Consider the following 25,423-nt stretch of genomic DNA (forward strand, 5'->3'; position numbering starts at 1 on the left):
TAACTTTAGATTTTGTCATCCCATGCTCATTTGAAAATAATCATGCACATCCACTTATACAGAGAGCATACTTAAACCTATTACACTCTTAAACCAATAAATCCATAAATACTACCTTCAAATTTTTTTCAGGAACTAAGGCATTATTTGAAAATGTTTTCTTTACACCCGGTTCTTCAAATGAAATTGACAAGTAAGGCGGCCATTTTAAGAGAAAATTCTTTTATTTAACTTTTTGCATTTTGTTTACAAATATCTTCAGATTTAAAGAGTCTCAAATTTTTTTGCACTAATTAAGTGGATATTTGAGTTATTTTGTACTATACTGAAATGAGTCCAAGTCTGCCAGTGAAGATAAACAGTTAATATAAAGACTAACACTTGATCATTCTATCAGGTAAGTAAATTTATTTTACCTTGGGTCTATCTCAGATTGAAAATGATGCCGTCTGTATTTGCTGGTAAAGGTCGTGTTCAACATCAACATAGCAGCTCCTCTGTGACTGAGTGACCAGAAAGGTAAACTTTAAATGGGAGATCAGCAACTAAAATTACACTTAAAGTGTAATTTTCTGTTGCACTTTAATTGAAATGCCCCAAGAATGATCTGCTACAAATGTACAAACGCTCCCTCTTAAACAATACGCTGACATTACATTAATTATGGTTTGATGTGCTTCCCGTGACCCAAAAGAACAAAACCATGTGCTAAATGAGTCCTTGTGGACTAGTCTTAAATCTCAGAAATAGCTTATAAATACAGGCACTTATAATCCCTGGGAGATCAGTCTGAATATCCAGTCTGTTACCAAGACCTTTAAACAGAATTGTCTATTTAAACAGATTGTTAGACTACGTTGTTAAAACCCACAACAGGGGCCATAATTTTAAGGACGTTTACAGACACAAACATGTTACCTCCAAAATATTCTTCTGTAAGATCCAAGGTATTCTCTAGACTAAATGCTTTCAAATTGGCTCAACACCCTTCAACAAGTGTGTACTTTCCTTGAATCTGTTGTTGTCATCTTAAGTCTTCATATAAAAACCAGGCAACTAAGCATAAGGAAGAAAACAAAGTGCAGATGGAAATCAGTTATGACGAAGAAGAGGACCAAAATGTTGACCATTTCTCATTCCACAGATGTTGCCTGACCTGCTGAGTTTTCCCAATATTTTATCATCGTGGTGATTTGTGCTTTAAAAAGTGTGAAAATTTATAAATAAATGCAGTCTGAAAGATGCCCTTTTAATCAATAGAAATGGAATTCATAAAACAAGAAAAAAAAGGTTGTTTGCAAAGGTGCAATTTACATGCCAGAAGATGTAAAGTGAAGAGGATGATGAATATAGCTTCTTTTAGGATGCCATTCTGTAACTGAGTCCTTAAATGTAGATGTCTTAATTGCCGCAATGTAATTAAGGTAATAAGTTGTAGTTTTCTTAAATACTTTAATTGTCTGTCACATAGGTTTTCAAGACTAGAGCTCACTAAATACATTTTATTTGGAAACTTAATGCATCCACTTTAGCCTCAGTGAAAAATAGGATTCAATATTTACAGAGCAATTTTTTTTTACATTTTTTGTCCCTTTACAAGTTTTAAATGTTTACAATTGAACATAGCTTGCTATTTTTTGGTTTCCAGAATAATTAAAATGGTAAACGTGTCTAATATTTTTAAATAGGTTTTACAGATTATAAAAGAGAAATAACGTATTACAAATGTGCAAGGTATCTTTTCAGTCCCTGGAAAAGCTTTGAGAATTTCCTGTTCATTCTGGAATAAATGATTGAATTAAGATGGTAATAAAATATACATGCATTGAAAAGCTGTTCTTACAACAGAACATGTTTTTCTTGTTAAAAAAGAACCCTTTCCAGTGTTTTTACCACCCAAACAATTCATTTGAACATAAATCCATGTTGGACAGTTACACGATTCATATAATTCTACTGAAAATTTATCCCATTGTTTCAAAACTATCATTCAGTCAAAGTTAACAACTAAACAAATAAAAGACTTTGCAGTGACTTAGTGAAGGATTTCCCAGCAACCCTTTTCTTAAGTTAGTAGTTGGAGCTAGAATATTCAGGTTCCCAGAGCCATACTTGACTCTTCATAGTATAACAATTACTTTACAAATAAAAGAAAGCAAATCTACATCAAGTAAAAGGAGCACACCCAAAACTAATTTGAAAAGCACAGGATTACACAAAGGAAGAAGTGAATACCTCCTTCAAAACATTTTAATGTTCAGCAGACCATTCTAAAAAGTTCACAGCTGCCAGATTCCACCTTCAAACCCTCCTACAATCCAAAACATCTCTAAAATATTAATCTAAACGTACAATATTATCCTAAATGAAAATTTTAAAATGCAGAAATTCAATCTGAAATGAACACAGAAAATATGGGAAACACACAGCAAATCAGGCAGCATTTGTGGAAATAGAAAAAATAATGTGCGTCTCAGGTTGAAGATTTTTTTTAAATACTGTATTGGAAACTGGGAAATTAAGTATTTTTAACACACAAATAGTAGGGAGGAGGGAAGGGTCAAAACAAAAATCTTTCTGCAAGGGTAAACTATAGTTGAGAGGAAGTGAACAAAATAGGGCAGTTACAGACTCATCTTCTCTCTGGAAATTAAAACTCACCTAATTTATCTCTATTCCAGTTTTGACAAATGGTGTATGAACTGAAATATCAACCATTTCCTTTTCCACAGATGCTGCCTAACTTTCTGAATGTTTCTAGCATTTTCCATTTTTAAATAATTTTAGAGTACTTTCCAAACTACTTGCAACAAGTTGGATCTTCAGTAAGAATGCAGATTACTCATATAAGACAACAGCAAAACAAGTGTTCACAACTTAACAAAAATCACAATTTAGTGAAAAGGTCAAACATTTGATAAAATACTAAAATAAAATTAAAAAGGAAAAACCTACTAAATAAGTTATCAAAAATATACAGAACAGCAATGAAGAGGAATTTCTTCAGCTAGAAGATGATGAATCTGCGGAATTCATCACTACAGATGGCTGTGGAGGCCAAGTCATTGGGTATACTTAAGACAGAGGTTGATAACTTCTTAATTAGTAAGGGTGTCAAAGGTTACAGGGAGAAAGCAGGAGAATGGGTTTGAGGAGGAAAATAAATTAGCCATAATGCAATGATGAAGTACACCCAATGGGACAAATGGCCTAATTCTGCTCCTATGTCTTATGGTCTTAAAAATCTGGTAAAATCTTCAACAATGGTACTCAGAGTCAGATAGTGGTACGAGGATATGAATAGACAACCTGTCAAGCAGCTGTACAAATGCATATTTACTCATTAAAAGTTCTTAAATAGTAAATTATTAATTTGGATAAAATCAATACTGGATTTGAACTGACTACACAAAATAAAGATGAAAACCAAACCACTCTGAACTGCAATTTTTGCACCTTATTGTTCAAGGGTGATACCATTTCAATACCGTAAAACCTGCTCTCCCCAAAAGCTTAACAAAACTATGGTTTCTCCTCCCTAGGTGATTTTTGTCGTGTAACCATAGCAATGTTTTAGGTACATCGCCGAACATGCTCCAGTATGAAGTCAGGAAAGTAAAGGCTACAGACTTGTAAGCCATCTAATTTACAAGGCATCCTTGGATATTCATCTTCCTTCCATTTATTTTCTTCTGGATCGAAGGTAAGTATGGAGTCACTGTATTGACCATTGTAACAAAGGCCACCAAGGACTATTATCTGTTTTTCAACAACTGCCACCCCATGCCCACTTCTTCCTATGGGCATTGATGCCAGGATAGTCCATTGATCAGAATCAGGATTATAAACTTCTGTTGATGGACAGCCCTGGGACTCAAAAGACGCACGTAATATTACACACACACCCCCAAAAACATAAAGTTTCCCATTGTGGGCAATCATTTTATGAAAACAGCGTGCATAGTTCATTTTAGCTTTATTCTCCCAGCACGTTGTAACCACTTGTGTTCTCCTTGTGCGCTGTTCCACAGTACCTTCTTTACTGGGATCAAAAACACATACTTGCTTGGAGGTTGAGGAGGACATTATACCACCAGTTATGTAAAGCTTACTATTGAGAACTGTTCCTTCGTGACCATACTTATTAACTGGATATGGGTCAATAAATTCCCATTTGTTTTGTGTGATATCATATCGTTCAGTTGAGTAAAAAGTTTCATCCCTTGTTCTGCCTGCCACAGCATAGATGTATTTCCCAATGATACCAACAGCAAATTCAGATCGGGGGACAGACATATCTGACATTCTCAGCCATGAGTTTTGTCGGGGATCATACCGGAAGACTTTGGAGGAAGCATGAAATTCACCATCGGGACCCAACTCTTCCCCTCCCAACAAAAACACGAAGTTGTTCACAACTGCAAGGCAGTCAGGTCGCAGTGGCACTTGTGGACCCTCCAGTTCCCACCAGACCCGGGGTCTGTGCAGCAGAAGAATCTTGCTATTTACCATGCTATGTCCAATCATCCCTCGGAAAACTGCAGTCTGTGCCTTAGCAGAACGAATGCGATTAGATTTCATCTCCAAAAGTGGTTGCTGATTCATGTTCTGAAAGTAGCTTAAAGCCTGCTCAACCTCAAAACGAAGCTGCCGTGAGTAGCGATAAAATTCGGATGTTTTTACCTGAGAAAAATCAGAAGGTACAATAAAACGATGACACTTATTTTTTTAAAAAAGGAAAAATTAACTTCAAGTAATGCACTTACGCTGCAATCAGCATAGCTCTGGTTATCAATCCCCATCTGGTTAATGCTTAACCACAGTAAATCACTGTCCAAACAAAATTCATTGCAGCAATCCACCAAAAGTACTATGTTTCATGGCTGGACAATTTTAGGTCAGACCACAATGGATACTTAAACTTACCAACATTGCAATCCAGCTTTTACACACTAGGTAACGGCAGAATGCAGAATAAATTACAAACAAGTACACTGAATAAGTAGTTCCAAAACATATTACATAACACGTATTATTCCAATGTTTGTGACAATTTTGGATCTGTTACAGAAAATAGAAACTTCCTTGTTACTCTCCTGAACAACTTTACAAATGTCAAGATGTGGAAAACTGAAATCTACCAAAGAATACAACCGCAAAAGATGTACTCATTTTGTATTTATTTTAATGTGAAACTCATTAATTACTCATTTACAAAAGATCAAAATGAATACCTTGGTTTTGGGGTCCTCCTCAATGACAGCAATACTTTAATATCTGTCAACTGTGTAGTCATGTTTTATTCTTTGTTTAGTTATCAAGTCATCATGGTATTGGAATTTTGCCCATGCATAAAGAAATATCAAATAGCTAACCACTTTCAACTTAACCAGGGATAATTAAAACTGAAAGAAATGAATTGCAGTGCATCTCAGTTAAACAGGAAATGCTCAATAGTAACTGGCTGAATTCAAGATTAACTTTTCCTTCTTAAAGCACAGCTACAATTATTCGCAAAATAATGATTCAGGATTCACAGATCATTGGACAACACTGAACTTCAATTATAGATTAAATAGAAAGACTTTTATAGCACAGTGCAGAATCTGTGGGGGAGTAAGTGAAGGGATGGAACACTGCAAAGTATACTGAACAATACAGTTACTAATAGCTAATTGCCACTAATGGAAAACAGCATTATAGTCAATTGCACATTTATTGCTTTTATCTCATTCTTAAATGTTATACATTTCAAACTGCATCTTTCATGAATCACTCCACTAAATTAGAATCAAAAGACATGATTGTCTGCAAACTCTGCACTAAATCTAATCAATCTGAGGTAGGATGCAGGAATGAGCTTTCAAACAAAAGGAAAGACACTTGACAACTAATTCCTTAAAACAAGAAATAAATCAAACTTCAAACACAGAACTTCATACAATTCTTTATTATTCAAATTCTTGCAGACTAAATGAAAAGCTTAGGATGTCTTTAAAAATAAAATTATGGGCAAATTTTCCACCTGACTGTGGCATTTTTTGCAAATTAACATTCAACAAAGTGTTGTTGAAAACATAATACAAAACATAAAATCAATCAGAATACGACCTTATAAAGATGATAAGTCTCACTACAGATGGAAAAGTATCAATGCAAGTTTATTTTCCCTCTGCTTCTGATCAAACACTGGAAGACAATTTGTTGACACCAGCATATCTCCTGAAACATCTTGATTTGAAGCCAGATAACAGATGCAATCAAACATCAACATCAGTTAATTCAATAACCTGCTTCATCTAACTTCTAATGTATGCAAAAGCAACTTGATACACATGGAAAACTGAAGCACAGGCTGATTTTTTTCTCCACCCCTTGGCTCAATACACTGGTGGACCACGGTTAAAAACTGGTATTTCACACACCATCTAGCAAATTTACAAAGTGAGCTCAAATATTTGTTTTTACATAAAAATATGAACAGAAGCGACTGTACATCAAAAATGTGTTTTTGTTACTTCATTGTCACTGTAAATATCTTAGAATTCCATTGCTAACAGCACTTTTGAAATACTTTCACCACTTGGACTCGAGTCTCACCATCAGCTTCTCCAAGACAGACAGAGAAGGGCATTAAGTGCTTGCCTGTGACATCCACTGTACAAATGAGAATTTAAAAGCACTATACTCCAATCAGTACTCTAATCTGAAAGGTCAGGGGATACCTGAAGTCTCTTCTTGATAAAGTTGCAAGCACCTTACAACCTTGGTAATCTCAACCACTGGCCTGTTTAAGTTTTCCACAACACCAGCATGTCAATTTATTAAAGAATGGGTTACGAGGTATGTTACACTAGTTTGCAAGAAAACAGAGAAACTGAACTGAACCATTGTCTCAGATATATTACTGATATGGAATCCTCACGGCACCATTCAGACACCACTGTAAGTAGTCTATTTCTAAAAATGGATTTCAGTTGATCTATCAGGATCATTTATTTCAGCTCCAAACCATCCTTTATTTTCCTAATGTTAGAAACTAATCATTCAAGTTTATTAGTACCAATAAACCCAAGATTAGTAAATGTGTTCACAGTTTAGAAGCAGTTGATATTTGACGGGGGTGGGATGACAACAACAAAAAGGAATTAATTATAAAACTGCAGCTCACTATTCAACTGACTTCATTATCTAAATACAACAAACTTTTTAATACCCAAACAAGATTTCCTCTAGTACTGTTAAGTTTTCACTGAATCAGGTCACAGATAATAAATATCAAAAGTGGAAGGAAGCTGGTAAGAGAGCCATGGAGAAAATGGAATAATGGTGAAGCCAGCATCTTAATGTCACAATTGCAAATTTTTGCAGCATGTAATTTTGTTAGGATCCTCAATCAACACAGACTGTGGAACACTGTGGTTTACTTTGATTGAAATTTTCACTCGGGTCCACAAAAATGCAGTTGTGTGTGGAAAGAAAACACCTTTAATATATTTTAACAAGCCCACTTTTAAATGTATGATTAAGTAACATCCTCTACTAAAAGTAAATGTGGTCAAAGTTAAGCTTCCCGATAGGACTTGCGTTTAGCACGTGGTACCTGGGTGGCATAAGATATTTCTCATCGTCAATCAATTAACTCCAGAGGAGGGAAGAAAAATAACTCAAATAGTAAAATAAATCTGCCATTATGATTTAAAGATTATGGCATTATGCATTTCTTCATCAAACCCTGGCCAATCATATTACACAGTTCGCACAAATCATTGTGCTTTCTGATCATTCTTACAGCTTGCATTTTATTTACAAATAAATGCACAAAGACTTACAGGCTAGGTTGGTATCCCCAGTACAAATGCTCTCCACATTGTGTTGTGTGCTGGAAGTATCAGTCCACGCCACACGGCTGGTGTGTTACTGCAAAAGGTGAGCTGTATTAGAGTAAAAGTGTGTGTCTTGTCCCTTCCCTCCCCCATTACACAAAAATACCAAACATCTATTTTGCTCAAGTTTCTGTAATTATATCAATATCATGTGTACGTTTTCACATACAAGATGAATGACAATTACAGTCACTAATACAAGCACAGCAACTGTTTCCTTCACCACACCAAATCCAAACTTGCAGAAACAGCAATACTAACATGTAGCACCCACTGATGACTAGTGGTATCATCTTAAGCTCAAATCTCTTTTTGCCCAAGAAAATTTTGGCCCTTATCCAATCATTCACAATTGGTTTTAGTTAGAATGAGGATATAGCAGAATCTACTCTCTGCAAGCAGTCACTATGAATACTGATCAGTGTTTCATTGGAGCTATATCATATATGTATCACTGGCTTCAGAAGAGCTTATCAAAGATCGGGGTCTGTGGGGTACAGGACATTATTAAACAGCACCATTAAAATTTAACAATACACCAAACTGAGCCTGATGTTACACATAGTAATCAGTTTAGCACAACTAGATGTTCAGCCAAAAAAAAACTGCTCGGTAAATCACTATAGTTGCAGAAGTCATCCTGTTCGACAACTGATTCAAAATCTGAACATGGCTGCTGGCCATGGCTTAGCCTACAAAGCTTGGTACAAGATACTTTAAAATTTGTATGTAAGATGTTTTTTTTTGAGGAATAGAAAACTTTGCATAGGACTGGATCACTGAAGCTACTTGTGGTGCATGACTTTAGACGCTAATGGAAGAGTAGATAGTGGACAATGCAGACCTTTAGATGCTAACGGAAGAGTACGAGGGTGGACAGTGCAGGCCTTTTGCCGTCCCCCTACCTCACAGTGCTGATAATTCAAAGAGGAAAAGAAAGGCAGAAACACATTCAGCAAACTAATCCTTCAAATCTTCTACCAGGTAGCTGCACAACACATCTTGCACACCCGTCTGCTCAGTTGCAGGAAAAGCAATACCTGGGACAGGAAAAACTAATTGTAGCCCGCCCCCCCCCCCCCCCCGGCCACCCTTAGGGTCGCTCGGCTCGCTGTTGTCTAGGGAAACAGCCTTCGGCCCCGCCAAACTGGATAATTAGCCTCCGCAGTAACAAAAGTCGAAATCCCCTTACATAATCTTAAGTGACCTCATTGTATTTGTTTGCCAAATTTACATTTACAAATGTTACAGTCAATTGTATTTTGTTGGATATTGGAATTGCTCAAAGTTAACATTCCTATAAGGAATGAATCCTGTGAAAACCAGCCAAAATTCAAAACTACTGGGCACCTCAATTCATTACTTTTTCTTCTGAATTCACAAAGCTATGATAAACAGAAATACAGCAGTTTATGCAGTTTACCAACAAGCTCCTTATTATAAACAAACTGAACATCTCCAAGCAGATGTGCTAGGCAAAAATTCTTGTCTAAATGGAGAGAGTATTACAAGGACTCTCCTGGATTCAAATTAAAATATTTGCCCACTACACAGAGATGGACTGCAAAACAACAGGACCTTCACTAAACTGCAGAAGAACAAAGATTAAATGGCTGCTGGACAGCAATGTATCTTTTTATTAAAAGTTAGGAAAGTAATTCCAGTTCAATTGGTTTCATGAAATCATGTTAAGAAATGCCTGTAATCCAAAAAATCTAGATAATCAAAGCCAAAGAAGAACTTAATTTTTTTTCCCCAAGAGATTTCATGCTGTAATCATTAATCAGGTTAAACAATTCTTAGGACTTATAACCAATAATAGTTTCCTTGCACTTGCCACTACATTATATGATACTATAATATTTCTAATTGAGGGTGATAAACATCCATTCTGGTTCAAACACAGTTCCAAGTGGTGAAAATATCAAAGCACCAGCGGCCAAAAGGCTTGGTAGAATCAACATGTCAAGAATTCTAGGTGTCTATACTATCATTCACAACAAAGAATGGTTGAGAAAGAAGAATCCCTCTAGCTTGAAAAAACAATTGAAATTGAGCATTTACTGTTTAAAAAAAAAACTCAATGTGAAAACTCTCACTGGGGTAACATTCATACTAGCTTCTCCCCCAAGATTAACCACAAATCAATGTTATAAAATGTTGCACCCAAAGCACTTTGATCCATATTCTTGTGAAAAATAGTTACTTAATTCCTGGCATATGATGAAATACCTTGCTTGACATTTCCTCACCATGTGACATCAGATTCCTTCATAATCCATACTAGCTAAAAAGCGAAAGGCAAAGAGTAATTACTAATTATTATAATAAATCAGCTAGCTGAAGCAAAGAATAAGTGGATCCTGACTGATGATTTCCTCACAGTACACAATGGTCTAGCCTAAGTGCTGTGACTTGGGTACCGCTTTCAAACATACTAACCTTTTCCAAAACGTTTGTTGTATTCATCAGACAAAACCTGACATTTTGAACAATGGTATCTGTGTGCCTCCAACGGCTTCTGTCATGTCGCAGCCAGGCCTGTGCAGCCTCGAAGAGCTCAATTTCTGGGAATCGGCTCAACTGATCATTTTCCAAACACATCAACAGCTTTTCAACACTCAAGTAGGACAGAAAATCAGCTCTGGACATGAGTGGCACGAAATTCTCGAGTAGAAACTTGTCCAGTTGTTCTTGGATACCGTCTATATTAACACTGAAATCATCTAAAAGTCGCATGATTTCTGCACAGTTGTCCAAGCAGATTTTTGACAAAAGGAAAGAACAGCAAAATTTCACGACCTCAGTTAACTGGACATACATTGCTGCCTGAAGAATTTCATGGACAGTGCTCATATTCAGTTCAATGGAGCCATAATACATAAATTGAAGGACATGACTAAAGCCTGTAGGAGTGAGTCCTTTAAGGTGAATCTTGTTCTGGTCCCTCTCCCTCATGTCAGCTGTGAACATTATTCGAAAGTAGTCACTCTGAGTAGCCAGTAGTGCCTTGTGAGCCTGAAACTGGTGATCCTCGATAACTAGTGTGACATCAAATAATAATCGCTCCTCATATAGGGTTTTAAACCCTGAAGAGACGCAGGAGTCATGAACAGTAGAGTTGTACACATCCACGTTTCCAGCCATTAAAACCCTGAAATAGACAAGAGACTGAATCTTAATATTCATCAAGGTAAGATGAACATATTTAAAGAATCTGTAGAGTTATTGGCTTATCCCCAAGCCCAAACTTAATCATAGCATATTTAGAATTTCTGAAGTTCAATATTCAAGTTAGTGGTTACATTTTACATAGGTAATTCTCTACCAAGCTAAAGTATTATGTTAAATTAGAAAATGTTTTTAAGCATAAATAACACAATTCTCATTCTTAATGTCAACTGAATGGATTGTCAAAAACCAAAATAAATTCATAGGATATCAAACTTGCCATTATCATTTGCAGTGCTTATTAACATTAGTTTACATCAAAACTACTTGAGATCAATTTCATTTGCATATTGACATTTGCATCAATGTCATATTGCTTATTTCAGTACTAACTCATAATCAGCTTGTATTCAGATGGCTCAGTATCAATACATGCAGTGATCACTGTCAGTACGTTTACAGAGATCATAATTTCAGCACCTGGACCAATGAACTAAGATGTCATCATCCAAATGGTTTTTGCTTATTCTATTCAAATCAATCACAACTAGAATGAAGATTAGATAATCAGCCAATCTACTCACCACATTACCGATAGTAAGAAATCGTGATCGCGTGCATGCACCTTTCAATGCTATACTGAAACATGCTTAAAAGGACAGATGCCAAGGGGGTGGCTACAACGCAAAAATATCTTTAATGACTGCAACGGTCATAAATTATTTAACTGCTCCTGAGGATTCATTAGGTGACTGTGATGTGTCTAATCACTTGAAATTCCCACTATTTTCTAGAAGGGATTCAACATTGTTCACATTGTAAAGCCACTACAGAAGAATGGGAATTAATCAATTAAAATAGTAAATGGCCATTATTCAATCTCAACCAATTACTGTTTAACCAGAGCATCCAAGAAACATCTACTGAAGAGAACATGAAATATGTTTCTATGGCTCAGTTCCTCAGAGCTTGGCAACAGTTTGAATTTAATGCTGAAGAGATTCCCAAGGCCCGGCAAACCACAAACTATATTCAGACCTGGTAGATGTTTGCTTCTCTGGTCTCATCAGCAAAAGTGCTGTAAGATCCATGTTGTTTCAGTTCTTTGATTGTTGTGAATTCCCTTTGGTTGTGAGTTTTTACTGTTGGCATTTTGGTCCATTGACAGGTGACATAAAAACAATAATATTGACCTGCCACTAAATTTGGGATGATCTCCCTGCCCTTCTGTCCCTTTCCTCTAGTAAGTGCTAGTCCACTCTCCCTTCTCACAGACATTAAAATGTGCAATTCAGAAATTTCATATCTAATATCATAAGAAGCTATTTCCTTTCTTCCAACATTGCCTTCAGAGCTCCATTTTGAGGTCATCCTCTGGCTCCACTTTCTGTTCATGCATGAGTTTCCGTATTGAGATCGTAGGCTATTCAGTCATGAAACACCACAGTTAAACTAATCCAAATTTAATCCAGTGCCAACACCTGCACAATTCCACTAAGGCTGCTCAAGAGTGCTAATGAGCTGGCTGAGCCAAATTATGTAGTTTCAGCAGAATATCAATCAAGATCAGCAAATTTACCAGGCCCCAAAAAAAGGGACTGGATATCAGAAACATTTATCTGAAAGCGAAGTTGATACTGGCTAGTCAATCCAGCCTAAATCCATTTTACAGAAACTTGACATGGGTTTCTCATTTAGCTGACCCACAGGAAACCATAATTCAGGTCATTATTGTAAGAAATAAGAGCACCTTTCACAATGGCACCTGAAGTTTTGATTTAATTTTATTTGTCAACTAACTGTTTCAGCTGAAGAAAGCTGTAGACCTACTCCAGGATTTTAAGCCCTGTACCTAAATCTGTGAATTAGTAAGTGCTAAATATATAAAGAATATCTTATCCTTTGGTATTTCATTCATTTTCCAGATTTAAACTCAAATATTACTCGTCTAGTTCATTAGTGGTGGTGGGGGGGGGGGGGGGAAGGGGAGGCAATAAGAATTTTTAAAAATTGCAATTTACCAATAACAGAAAAAAAAGCTAGTTTGATTGTAAACCAGGTCAACAAATAAACACTGCTTCATCTGAAAAGAAAACAACAGCAAATCTGTTGCAATTTTAACTGCTAACCATTTGAGATGCTAAACAAGCCACAGCAAAAAGCAAAAATGTATTTTTGGCTAGCAGTACAAGATAAATGGATTGACTTCGACTTCCATCCATTTATTTTCCAGAGAAATTATCTGCATTTCACTTTTCACCTTTGATTTCTTAAAAGGGTGGAAGTTTTCATTGTGGCTAGCTCAGGAAAAAAAGTACAAAGAAAATTATCTAAGTACATATATATCACCATATACAACCCTGAGATGCATTGTCTTGCAGGCGTTCACAGTAAAGACGCAGAAACACCATAGAATCAATTAAAAACCACATAGAAGATGGTCAAACAGCCAATAAGCAAAAGATAACAAACTGTGCAAATACGAAAAAGAATCATAAATAAACAATAAATATTTAGAATATGAGATAAAGAGTCCTTGGAAGTGAGTCCATAGGTTATGAGAACAGTTCAGTGTTGGAGTGAGTGAAGTTTTCCCCTCTAGTTCAAGAGCTTGATAGTTGAGGAGTGATAACTGTTCCTGCAACTGTTTTACCTTCTTCCTGATGGCTGCAGTGAGAAGAGATCATGACCTGGATGGAGGGGGCCCTGGATGATGAATGTTGCTTTCCTGAGACAGCTCTCCTTGTAGATGTGACCAATGGTGGGGAGGGCTTTACCCATGATGGACTGGGTTGTATCCACTATTTTTTGTAGGGCCTTTCTGTTCAAGGGCATTGGTGTTTCCTAACAAGCCATGATGCAACCAGTCAAGATACTCTCCACCGTGCATTGATAGTAGTTAGTCAAAGTTTCAGATGACATGCTGAATCTTTGCATGCTTCTAAGAAGGTAGAGGTGCTGTTGTGCTTTCTTTGTAATGACACTTGTGCGCTGGACCCAAGACAGATCCTCTGAAATATCATTGAGGAATTTAAAGTTGCTGACCTCTGATACCCCAGTGAGGACTGGCTCCTGGACTTCTGGTTTCCTCCTCCTGTAGTCAATAATCAACTCCTTAGTCTTCTGACATCAAGCAAGATGTTGTTGCGGCACTACTCAGCCAGATTTTTAAATCACTCCAATATGCTGATTTGTCACCACCTTTGACTCAGCCAATGATAGAGAGAATGGCTTTAACAGTAATAAACAAGGCACCTTCTGTGAAGGAAAATGGACTCGTGCAATCATTAGAATTAGAATCTAACTATTTAGCACAACCATTTTCATTGTCAATGAGTAAGAAACCACTATGCTACAATCTCTATTTTACAGCAGCTCACATCTACAGTTTAAAGCAAGTAAAGTTCCAAGGCACTTAAAAAGTTGCTACCAATCTGGGCAAGAATTTTCAGTAATGAGGATGAAACAAACTAAAAACTTTGTCAAAGAGATTTGAAATATGTTGGACGAGATAACAAGATTTGCGAGACACTTCAAAACACTGGTTTACAAGGGAAGAGGCAAAGAAAGAAGCACAAAGGCTTGGAGAGAAAAGAATAAAGCTTTCGGGTTTGCAGTATTGAGAGGGGAATAACCTAGAATTTTTACTCCTCTTCCACAGGAGTAGTACCGGATGATTGGAGGGAGGCAAATGTTATTCCTTTGTTCAAGAAAGGTAACAGGGATAATCCTGGGAATTATAAGCCAATGAATCTTACATCAGTGGTTGGCAAATTAATGGACAGGATTCTTAGAGACAGGATTTATGAGCATTTGGAAAAACTGAGATTAGGGATGGTCAACATGGCTTTGTGAGGAGTAAGTCGTGAATTCTTTGAGGAAGTGACAAGGCAAGATTATGAAGGCAAAGCAGTGAATATGATGTATATGTATTTTAGTAAGGTGTTTGTCAAAGTCAGGAGTTGTGGGATTCAGGAAACTTGACTGTGGATTCAGAATTGGCTTGCCACAAAGCAGAGGGGGGTGCATTCTGCCTGGAGGTTGGTGATCAGTCGTGCTCCACAGGGATCTGTTCTAGGACAACTGCTCTTTGTATCTTTATAAATGATTTGGATGAGAAGTGGAAGGGTGTGTTACAGTAAGTCTGCAGATAACACAAAAGCTGGTGTTGTGGATAGTGTAAATGTTGTCAAGGGTTACAATGGGATATTGACAGGATGCAGAGTTAGGCTGAAAAGTGGCAGATGGAGTTTAACCTGGAAAAGTGTGAAATAATACATTTTGAAAGGTCAAGCCTGACGGCAGAATACCGGGTTAATGACAGGACTGCTAGCAGTGTGGAGGAACAGAGGCATCTTGGTGTCCACGTCCAGAGATCTCTCAAGACTGCTACACAAGTTGATAGGGTAGTAAGTTATCATATGGCGTGCCGGCCTTCATTGGTCAGGGGATTAAGTTCAAAAAATCGCAAAGTAATGTTACAGCTCTATAAAACTCTGGTCAGAATATTGTATTCTGTTCTGGTTGCCCTCATTATAGGAAGGATTTGGAAGCTTTAGAGAGGGTGCAGAGGAGATTTATTAAGATGTTGCCTGGATTGGGGAGCATGTCTTATAAAGACAGGTTGAATTAACCAGGCCTTTTCTCTTTGGAGCAAAGGAGGATAAGGTGACTTGATAGATGCATACAAGATCAAATGTAAACAAGAAGCAAAGATCAAGTGGACAGCCACAGACTTCCCCCCCACCCCAGAGAATGGCTAATACGAAAGGAGCAGAACTTTAAGGTGATTGGAAGAAAGTATGAGCGGGTTGTCAGTGGTAAGGTTTTTACATAGAGTGGAAAGGTGGTGGAATGTGCTGTCGGGGTGGTTGTACAGGCAGGTACATTAGGGACATTTAACAGACTCTTAAATATGCACATGGATGAAAGAAAAGTGGAGGGCTATGTGGGAGTTAAGTGTTACACTGATCTTCAGAGGAGGTTAAAACATCGGCACAACATCATGAGCCAAAGGGCCTGTATTGTGCTGTACTGCTTTGCGCTTTATAGTTACTGAAAAAAATAATAAGCTAACTAAAGGGGATGTAATTTGTGTTTTCATGTAGTGAGATCAAGCAGGCTAGTTATTCTTTCTAATACAAACGGACAACAGGTCTTACTGGGATACAGGTCAGCAGTGTCTTGCCCATATAATCATTTTTTCAAGCACGTTCCTAAAAGAAACCTTAACTATTGTCCAACTCTACTGTGAACAGAAAGCCTCAAATGCGGAGAAATGCTATTCAAGGTGACTTCATTTATGGTCTGCTATTAGTAACAAGTAAAGTTGTTCAAAAGGGAAGCTAGAGTACTCTCCAGCATTTCCTATGTCAATGTAAAATAACTGCTGGCCCAACTGCCTGATGTAAGCTTACAGCAGGCTACTCCCATCGAAATATGCTAAAATTCACACTCACCAGCATCATATAGCTATATAGCATTAATCTTTGCCAGTCGACACTACTTTTATTTTGTAATCAAATTAAAGAGGCTAGGCGTGAGGAGGTTAGTTCACAACAGGGGGATGGGAACCAGTGCAAAGAGACAGAGGGGTGTAAAGTGAGGGTAGAAGCAAGAAGTACTAAGGAGAAGAGTAAAAGTGGCAGGCCGGCAAATCCAGGGCAAGCATTAAAAAGGGCCACTTTTCAACATAATTGTATAAGGGCTAAGAGAGTTGTAAAAGAGCACCTGAAGGCTTTGTGTGTCAATGCAAGGAGCATTCGTAATAAGGTGGATGAATTTAAAGTGCAGATTGTTATTAATGATTATGATATAGTTGGGATCACAAAGACATGGCTCCAGGGTGACCAAGGATGGGAGCTCAACGTTCAGGGATATTCAATATTCAGGAGGGATAGACATGAAGGAAGGGGAGGTGGGGTGGCGTTGCTGGTTAAAGAAGAGATTAACGCAATAGAAAGGAAGGACATAAGCCGGGAAGATGTGGAATCGATATGGGTAGAGCTGCGTAACACTAAGGGGCAGAAGACGCTGGTGGGAGTTGTGTACAGGCCACCTAACAGTAGTAGTGAGGTCACAGATGGTATTAAACAGGAAATTAGAAATGTGTGCAATAAAGGAACAGCAGTTGTAATGGGTGACTTCAATCTACATGTAGATTGGGTGAACCAAATTGGTAAAGGTGTGAGGAAGAGGATTTCTTGGAATGTATGCGGGATGGTTTTTTGAACCAACATGTCGAGGAACCAACTAGAGAGCAGGCTATTCTGGACTGGGTTTTGAGCAATGAGGACGGGTTAATTAGCAATCTTGTCGTGAGAGGCCCCTTGGGTAAGAGTGACCATAATATTGTGGAATTCTTCATTAAGATGGAGAGTGACATAGTTAATTCAGAAACAAAGGTTCTGAACTTAAAGAGGGGTAACTTTGAAGGTATGAGACGTGAATTAGCTAAGATAGACTGGCAAATGACACTTAAAGGATTGACGGTGGATATGCAATGGCAAGCATTTAAAGGTTGCATGGATGAACTACAACAATTGTTCATCCCAGTTTGGCAAAAGAATAAATCAAGGAAGGTAGTGCACCCGTGGCTGACAAGAGAAATTAGGGATAGTATCAATTCCAAAGAAGAAGCATACAAATTAGCCAGAGAAAGTGGCTCACCTGAGGACTGGGAGAAATTCAGAATTCAGCAGAGGAGGACAAAGGGCTTAATTAGGAAGGGGAAAAAAGATTATGAGAGAAAACTGGCAGGGAACATAAAAACTGACTGTAAAAGCTTTTATAGATAAGTAAAAAGGAAAAGACTGGTAAAGACAAGTGTAGGTCCCCTACAGACAGAAACAGGTGAATTGATTATGGGGAGCAAGGACATGGCAGACCAATTGAATAATTACTTTGGTTCTGTCTTCACTGAGGACATAAATAATCTTCCAGAAATAGTAGGGGACAGTGAGATGGAGGAACTGAGCGAAATACTTGTTAGTAGGGAAGTGGTGTTAGGTAAATTGAAGGGATTGGAGGCAGATAAATCCCCAGGGCCAGATGGTCTGCATCCTAGAATGCTTAAGGAAGTAGCCCAAGAAATAATGGATGCATTAGTGATAATTTTTCAAAACTCGTTAGATTCTGGACTAGTTCCTGAGGATTGGAGGGTGGCTAATGTAACCCCACTTTTTAAAAAAGGAGGGAGAGAGAAACCGGGGAATTATAGACCGGTTAGCCTAATGTCGGTGGTGGGGAAACCGCTGGAGTCAGTTATCAAAGATGTGATAACAGCACATTTGGAAAGCGGTGAAATCATCGGACAAAGTCAGCATGGATTTGTGAAAGGAAAATCATGTCTGATGAATCTCATAGAATTTTTTGAGGATGTAACTAGTAGAGTGGATAGGGGAGAACCAGTGGATGTGGTATATTTTGATTTTCAAAAGGCTTTTGACAAGGTCCCACACAGTGTGCAAACTTAAAGCACACGGTATTGGGGGTAAGGTATTGATGTGGATGGAGAATTGGTTAGCAGACAGGAAGCAAAGAGTGGGAATAAACGGGACCTTTTCAGAATGGCAGGCGGCGACTAGTGGGGTACCGCAAGGCTCAGTGCTGGGACCCCAGTTGTTTACAATATATATTAATGACTTGGATGAGGGAATTAAATGCAGCATCTCCAAGTTTGCAGATGACACGAAGCTGGGTGGCAGTGTTAGCTGTGAGGAGGATGCTAAGAGGATGCAGAGTGACTTGGATAGGTTGGGTGAGTGGGCAAATTCATGGCAGATGCAATTTAATGTGGATAAGTGTGAAGTTATCCACTTTGGTGGCAAAAATAGGAAAACAGATTATTATCTGAATGGTGGCCGATTAGGAAAAGGGGCGGTGCAACAAGACCTGGGTGTCATTATACACCAGTCATTGAAAGTGGGCATGCAGGTACAATAGGCAGTGAAAAAGGCAAATGGTATGCTGGCATTTATAGCGAGAGGATTCGAGTACAGGAGCAGGGAGGTACTACTGCAGTTGTACAAGTCCTTGGTGAGACCACACCTGGAGTATTGTGTGCAGTTTTGGTCCCCTAATCTATGGAAAGACATCCTTGCCATAGAGGGAGTACAAAGAAGGTTCACTAGATTGATTCCTGGGATGGCAGGACTTTCATATGAAGAAAGACTGGATGAACTGGGCTTGTACTCGTTGGAATTTAGAAGATTGAGGGGGGATCTGATTGAAACGTATAAAATCCTAAAGGGATTGGACAGGCTAGATGCAGGAAGGTTGTTCCCGATGTTGGGGAAGTCCAGAACAAGGGGTCACAATTTGAGGATAAAGGGGAAGCCTTTTAGGACCGAGATTAGGAAAAACTTCTTCACACAGAGAGTGGTGAATCTGTGGAATTCTCTGCCACAGGAAACAGTTGAGGCCAGTTCATTGGCTATATTTAAGAGGGAGTTAGATATGGCCCTTGTGGCTACGGGGATCAGGGGGTATGGAGGGAAGGCTGGGGCAGGGTTCTGAGTTGGATGATCAGCCACGATCATAATAAATGGCGGTGCAGGCTCGAAGGGCCGAATGGCCTACTCCTGCACCTATTTGCTATGTTTCTAATATGTTTAAAATCCTTTCTTTCAAACTGCAGCAAGCTAAAGCACACATTGAGTTGCTTTCTGAGCTTAACTCCTGTAACCCTGAGCTAAAATATTCCAAGCAACACACAAAACGCTGGAGGAACTCAGCAGGTCAGGCAGCGGGAAATGAAAAATGGACATTTTTTTCCTTCACCATGACTGAAAAGAGAGAGGGCAGAAGACAAACTAAAAGGGTAGGCAGAGGAGGAGGAGGAGCACAGATGGGTGAATCAGGTATGAGGGGGAAGTTGGAGAGGGCAGAGAATGGAATGATGTTAGAAGCTGGGAGGTGATAGGTAGAAGAGGCAAAGGGCTGAAGGAGGAATCTGATAGGACAGCACAGCAGATAATTGAATAAAGGGAAGACAACACACATAAAATGCTGGAGGAACACAAGTTAGGCAACATCAGTCCTGCTGAAGAATCTCAACACAAAACTTTAAATGTTTATTTCCCTCCATTGATGCTGCCTGACTGGCTGAGTACCTCCAAATTGTTTGTCTTACTCAAGATCTCCAGCTTCTGCAAAATGTCTAGTCTAGACATTGACCCTCTAACATTTCTTGACAGTCAGACATTATCAACGAAAAACTGCTTGAAAGCAACCTGTGATTCAGACACCTACATTGCTTCCTTCCGGAAATGCTCATCTTCATCCAGAACCACACCTGGGGTGAGCATAACTGGGACTGACAATTCAACAGAGAGTTCTTTCTGCCATCTTATAAGGCCAAAACCATTAACTTCTACAGGAGTCAATGAAAGATTATTCCATTAATTGTATTGCAAAACATGCCGCAGAATTCAAAACAACATTTCAGTCTCCAAACCTGTAATGCTGTTTTAACTGCTTTACAGAAGGAATTGTTTTCAAAATGAATTAGTTAAAATCTCTCGGTTTCTGAATTCAAAGTCTCCTTGAAATGTTGTTGCCTTTCTTGATCTCAACTGTTTCAGCAGTTCTGAAAACAACTTATGGGTCTCTGTTCCAGCCTGGAAAGGAAATAATGCGTGAGTCACCACACAGAAAGAGCTCTTGCACTGCTTGGGGTAGATTAACTTGGTTGTTCATCACCTTAAACAAAGAGTGCAATTAATTAGCTATTATCATTAAAGTTAGCATAACAGAACAAGACTAAAAAAATGTGGCAACACACATCAAAGTTGCTGGTGAACGCAGCAGGCCAGGCAGCATCTCTAGGAAGAGGTACAGTCCACGTTTCAGGCCGAGACCCTTCGTCAGGACTAACTGAAGAAAGGGCGAGTAAGAGATTTAAAAGTGGGAGGGGGAGGGGTAGATCCAAAACGATAGAAGACAGGAGGGGGAGGGATGGAGCCAAGAGCTGGACAGGTGATAGGCAAAAGGGATATGAGAGGATCATGGGACAGGAGGCCCAAGGAGAAGGAAAAGGGGGGAGGGGAGCCCAGAGGATGGGCAAGGGGTATACTCAGAGGGAAAAAAATGTGGCACATGATCAAACGGTAAATGTTTCCTTAAATAAGAGACCAAAACTGTATGTGCTTCTCCAAGTGTAGTCTCACAAAAAGACCTAAACAGTTCTCTTGCAATGAAAACCAAATTCAACTTCCCATTGTTCACAACTAGAATCCATTACATTCTCTGACTTTTCCCCATGCCATTTTCAGATATACCTGCAGCTAGGCACAGACACCTGCTTTCCACATTTATTGCAAATGTTACTATTTTTGGTACAGTTCCTTTCTAATTCATTTTTCCTACAAGTTATATTTTCTATATAAAATTAACTACCCAGCTTGTTGAACATTTCGTATTCTTTTGCAGACGGCCTAATTTGGAAATGAACAACTTTCACAGTTGTCCAAATTTTTTCATGCATATGGAATATGTGTACCATCTCAATACAGGCAAAGGTTATCTTATCTTCAAAAGGCCAAGAACAACACATTCATTCTCATTTTTTATATGTGGCCGTTGCCCTAGTTTGGAATGCGTTGTATTGGAGAAAATAGCACGCACAAACTTTCACATTGATGCTTTTCTTTCAAACAGTTTGACGGCACATTAATGAGAAAGATAGCAGTTAAGAGTTCCTTATACAGTAAGATTTAAGGCTGCCTTCAGAAGGTACTTAACACGACAAATTTCAATTGTTACCAACAGATCTCAAGATAGGTCAGAAGGTTGAAGGAGCATGAAGAAATAGTATATACATCATCCACATCTGATACCTACAAATAGCATGTACACAAAATCATTTGCATGCTTAATGATTAGGTGTTATTTGTGATTACTTGAGTTTTCTATTGTCTCACATTTGACCAATGGGAGCTGAGTAGAAAGTCATCCACAATCTCACGGGATCGCTTGAGGAAGGGCAAGGGAACATTTACATCAGAGCCATGGTTCCCAGCTGTCCCAGCAACAAGGAGTAAATAACTCTCAGTTCTTACCTGGGCTGCTGTTAAGATAAAGATACAATCTCATTCAGAGGAAACATCCAGCATAGTCATCTCACCTTGCTGCAAGTGCACCTTCTGTTGGACACGTGTGTAGTGACATCGGCAGAATTCGTGACGGGGTCCTGAGACCTGATCGTCCCGTGCTCCTGCCTAAAAGAGGCTCCGTGCTACCAAGCGGCTCCTGCATGGGAGGGCCAGAAAAATTAACATGTATACTAAAATATTTCCCTACTCACATTCAAGTAGATAGCCCTTACAGCTACAGAGAAAAATATCCATCGCGTCTACAGCCTCATTTTCTCCCTCCTCTTTGCTAATGAGTTTGTACTTGTTTGCAGCTATTTCATACCCGGCCCATGTAGCTTTTTATTCCCTTATCTGGAGATGAAATAGCATAGCATGCTGTTCAACAGGTAGGAAAACAATCCAAATTCAATCCAACCTTAATCAATAGTCCCAAAACTGCTAAAGCAATATTAACAAGATCATGAAATGCTCTGACAGGGCATGCACAGATGTTTCCTCAAAGGAGAAAATCCAGAACAAGCAATCACTTAAAAATAAGGGGGCCATGCTTTTAAAACTGATGAGGTATGTTTTTTCCCCCTCTGAGGAATATAAATCTTTGGAACACAGATTTGAATCTTTCTCTTAGAATATTCAGAGATTTCTGAATATTTTTAAGACAAGGATCATAATTTTGAATAAATAAGTGTGAAAGTTTATGAACGTTAGGCAGGAAAATGGAGTCAAGATTGCTATCAGACAGTATTGAAATAGGGGAATAGGCTTGAGAAGTTGAATAGCCTACTCCCGCTCCCAAGTCATATGTTCAATGAATAGTCATATGTATAAAAACTGCCATAGTTGCTAAACCCACAAAGGAACAATTCAATCATCTAACTCAAGTTGTGTCAATTTACTTTTATTTCCATCTATATTCTTCGTTACAAGTGTTTGAAAATGTACCTAATATGGTCGCTTAGCATAAATTCCATCTTAATAGTGCTGATAAAATCTCATTTTAAGCTGAACATTATGCGAACACCATTTCAAACTTCCTACATACACGATGGAATAAATGCATCCAAGCAGCATATTGACAATGATAATGTCCCATGTTGTATGATGTGGGCAATCATGGTCTCATGACCATGATCATTCTGGGCAAATTTTTCTACAGCTGTGGTTTGCCATTCGGCAGTGTCTTTTCTTTACAAGACAGGTGACCCCAGCCATGATCATGTCCAGTGTCAGTGGTTGCATAACCAGTACTTGTGATATGCACTGACTGCTCCTACAACCTTCCAGCACGTGCTCCCATGGCTTCATGGGCCACCGGTCAGGGCGGGCTAAGCAGGTGCTACACCTCGCCCAACAGTGACAGACAGGCTAGCGGAGAGAAGGAGAGCCTTTCACCTCCTTTGGTAGAGATGTATGTATACCCCACCACCCAGATAGTATCTACCCACACTATAAAAAGTGTAAATTACACATTCAAGGGCATTTGGGATTCAGGCTCCCTGCCTTAATTTTTCCTCAGCTCACTTAGCAGGATCATCCCTGTAATCAGAAATTGAAAGACATTTGAAAAACGTTGAATTTTAGTGTCTTCATAATCACAGTACAAACGTTGTTCTTTACAGTACGTACTTCTGGACGCCACAAATAGAAATATTGCGGATTAATTATCACCCAGTCTTAAAATCTCTTCATCTATTTTGAAATTTGTTAAACGCTGAAATAAACATTTATACTTCAAAACTCAGTCATAAAAGAGAAACACGTGCCAGAGGGTTTGATGAACTCGGCCATGTTCAGAAATATTAACACTTTCTTTTACCTCAGAAAAGATTTCAACAAACTTTCATTTTAAATACTTGCATATGAGAGCTTGAGTCAAGAAGAAGGGGGTTTCTCTAAAAACAAACTTGTCTCCAAGTTAAACCCCCGCATTCTTCGCCACCAAATCTCTTTCCTCTTCAGGTAAAATGAAGCGGCGTGCTTTAATTGAGTCTGAGACCAATTATGTCGTCCCAGTAGCGGTGAGAAGGGCAACACTTCCCAAGTGGATGTTTCCGACTCCCGCTCCCCTCCACTCCACTCCACTCCACGCCACTCACCAACATCAGTAGCCGCCGCTCCTTATACACAAATCAACCCTCCTTCTAAGCGCGAATCATGAAGGGGTCTGCGTCGGCATTCTCGCACCACTGGTCTCGGCCGACAATGAAGTCAACACCGTTACCCCCCCACCCCCCCTAACTGAGTGTCAGCTCCAACCCACCGCCGCCATCTTCTCTTGCACCGACCTGCTCCGCCTGACGTCACTTCCAGCAAACGGACCAAAACAAGAGGAAACACTTCCGTGGCCCCGTGGTCGGGGTCAGATGGAGTTAGTGGGAGGGAGAGGGTGGGGTGGATGAGGAGGGTGGAGGGATTTGGATTGGGTCTGGGCTCTAGGGTGTGGAAAGGGGGAACGGGGAGGAGCGGAAAGAAAGAGCGATTGGAGTGGGGAAAGGCGGAATTGCGGGGAGAGGGAGGGGAGGGGAGAGGGAGGGGAGGGGAGGGGAGAGGGAGGGGAGGGGAGGGGAGAGGGAGGGGAGGGGAGGGGAGAGGGAGGGGAGGGGAGGGGAGGGGAGAGGGAGGGGAGGGGAGGGGAGAGGGAGGGGAGGGGAGGGGAGAGGGAGGGGAGGGGAGAGGGAGGGGAGGGGAGGGGAGAGGGAGGGGAGGGGAGAGGGAGGGGAGAGGGAGGGGAGAGGAGGGAGGGGAGAGGGAGGGGAGAGGGAGGGGAGGGGGGGGAGAGGGAGGGGAGGGGGGGGAGAGGGAGGGGAGGGGGGGGGAGAGGGAGGGGAGGGGGGGGAGAGGGAGGGGAGGGGGGGGGGGGAGAGGGAGGGGAGGGGGGGGGAGAGGGAGGGGAGGGGGGGGAGAGGGAGGGGAGCGGGGGGAGAGGGAGGGGAGGGGGGGGGAGAGGGAGGGGGAGGGGGGGAGAGGGAGGGGAGAGGGGGGGGAGGAGAGGGAGGGGAGAGGGGGGGGAGGGGGGGGAGGAGAGGGAGGGGAGGGGAGGGGGGGGAGGAGAGGGAGGGGAGGGGGGGGGAGGAGAGGGAGGGGAGGGGGGGGAGGAGAGGGAGGGGAGGGGGGGAGGAGAGGGAGGGGAGGGGGAGGGGGAGAGGGGAGTGGGGGAGGGGAAGGGGAGAAGGGGTGAGGAGAGGGGGGAGGGGAGAAGGGTGTGAGGAGAGGGGGGAGGGAGGAGGTGTGAGGAGAGGGGGGAGGGGAGGGGGGTGAGGAGAGGGGGGA

The 25,423-nt window shown here is 40.1% G+C and overlaps 1 protein-coding gene across 3 annotated transcripts; it reads right to left on the minus strand.

Annotated features, from left to right (window-relative positions):
• Window positions 1-232: 232 nt before the first annotated feature.
• Window positions 233-24,584, minus strand: klhl15 (kelch-like family member 15). Of its 3 annotated transcripts, none has more exons than XM_072260615.1 (4): window positions 24,439-24,584; window positions 22,183-22,307; window positions 10,329-11,040; window positions 233-4,683 (listed from the first exon to the last, which is right to left on the minus strand). In XM_072260615.1, the coding sequence occupies exons 2-4, from the start codon at window positions 22,224-22,226 to the stop codon at window positions 3,574-3,576; spliced, it is 1,866 nt and encodes a 621-aa protein (XP_072116716.1). In that variant the 5' UTR covers window positions 22,227-22,307; window positions 24,439-24,584; the 3' UTR covers window positions 233-3,573. The 3 variants fall into 3 exon arrangements, with proteins under 3 accessions (XP_072116716.1, XP_072116714.1, XP_072116715.1); XM_072260613.1 differs by having other exon boundaries at window positions 24,414-24,448; XM_072260614.1 differs by lacking the exon at window positions 24,439-24,584 and adding an exon at window positions 24,250-24,371.
• Between the last annotated feature and the right edge of the window lie 839 nt (window positions 24,585-25,423).

The sequence above is a fragment of the Mobula birostris genome, chromosome 6 (genome assembly GCF_030028105.1).
Source record: "Mobula birostris isolate sMobBir1 chromosome 6, sMobBir1.hap1, whole genome shotgun sequence".
Lineage (NCBI taxonomy): Eukaryota > Metazoa > Chordata > Chondrichthyes > Myliobatiformes > Myliobatidae > Mobula > Mobula birostris.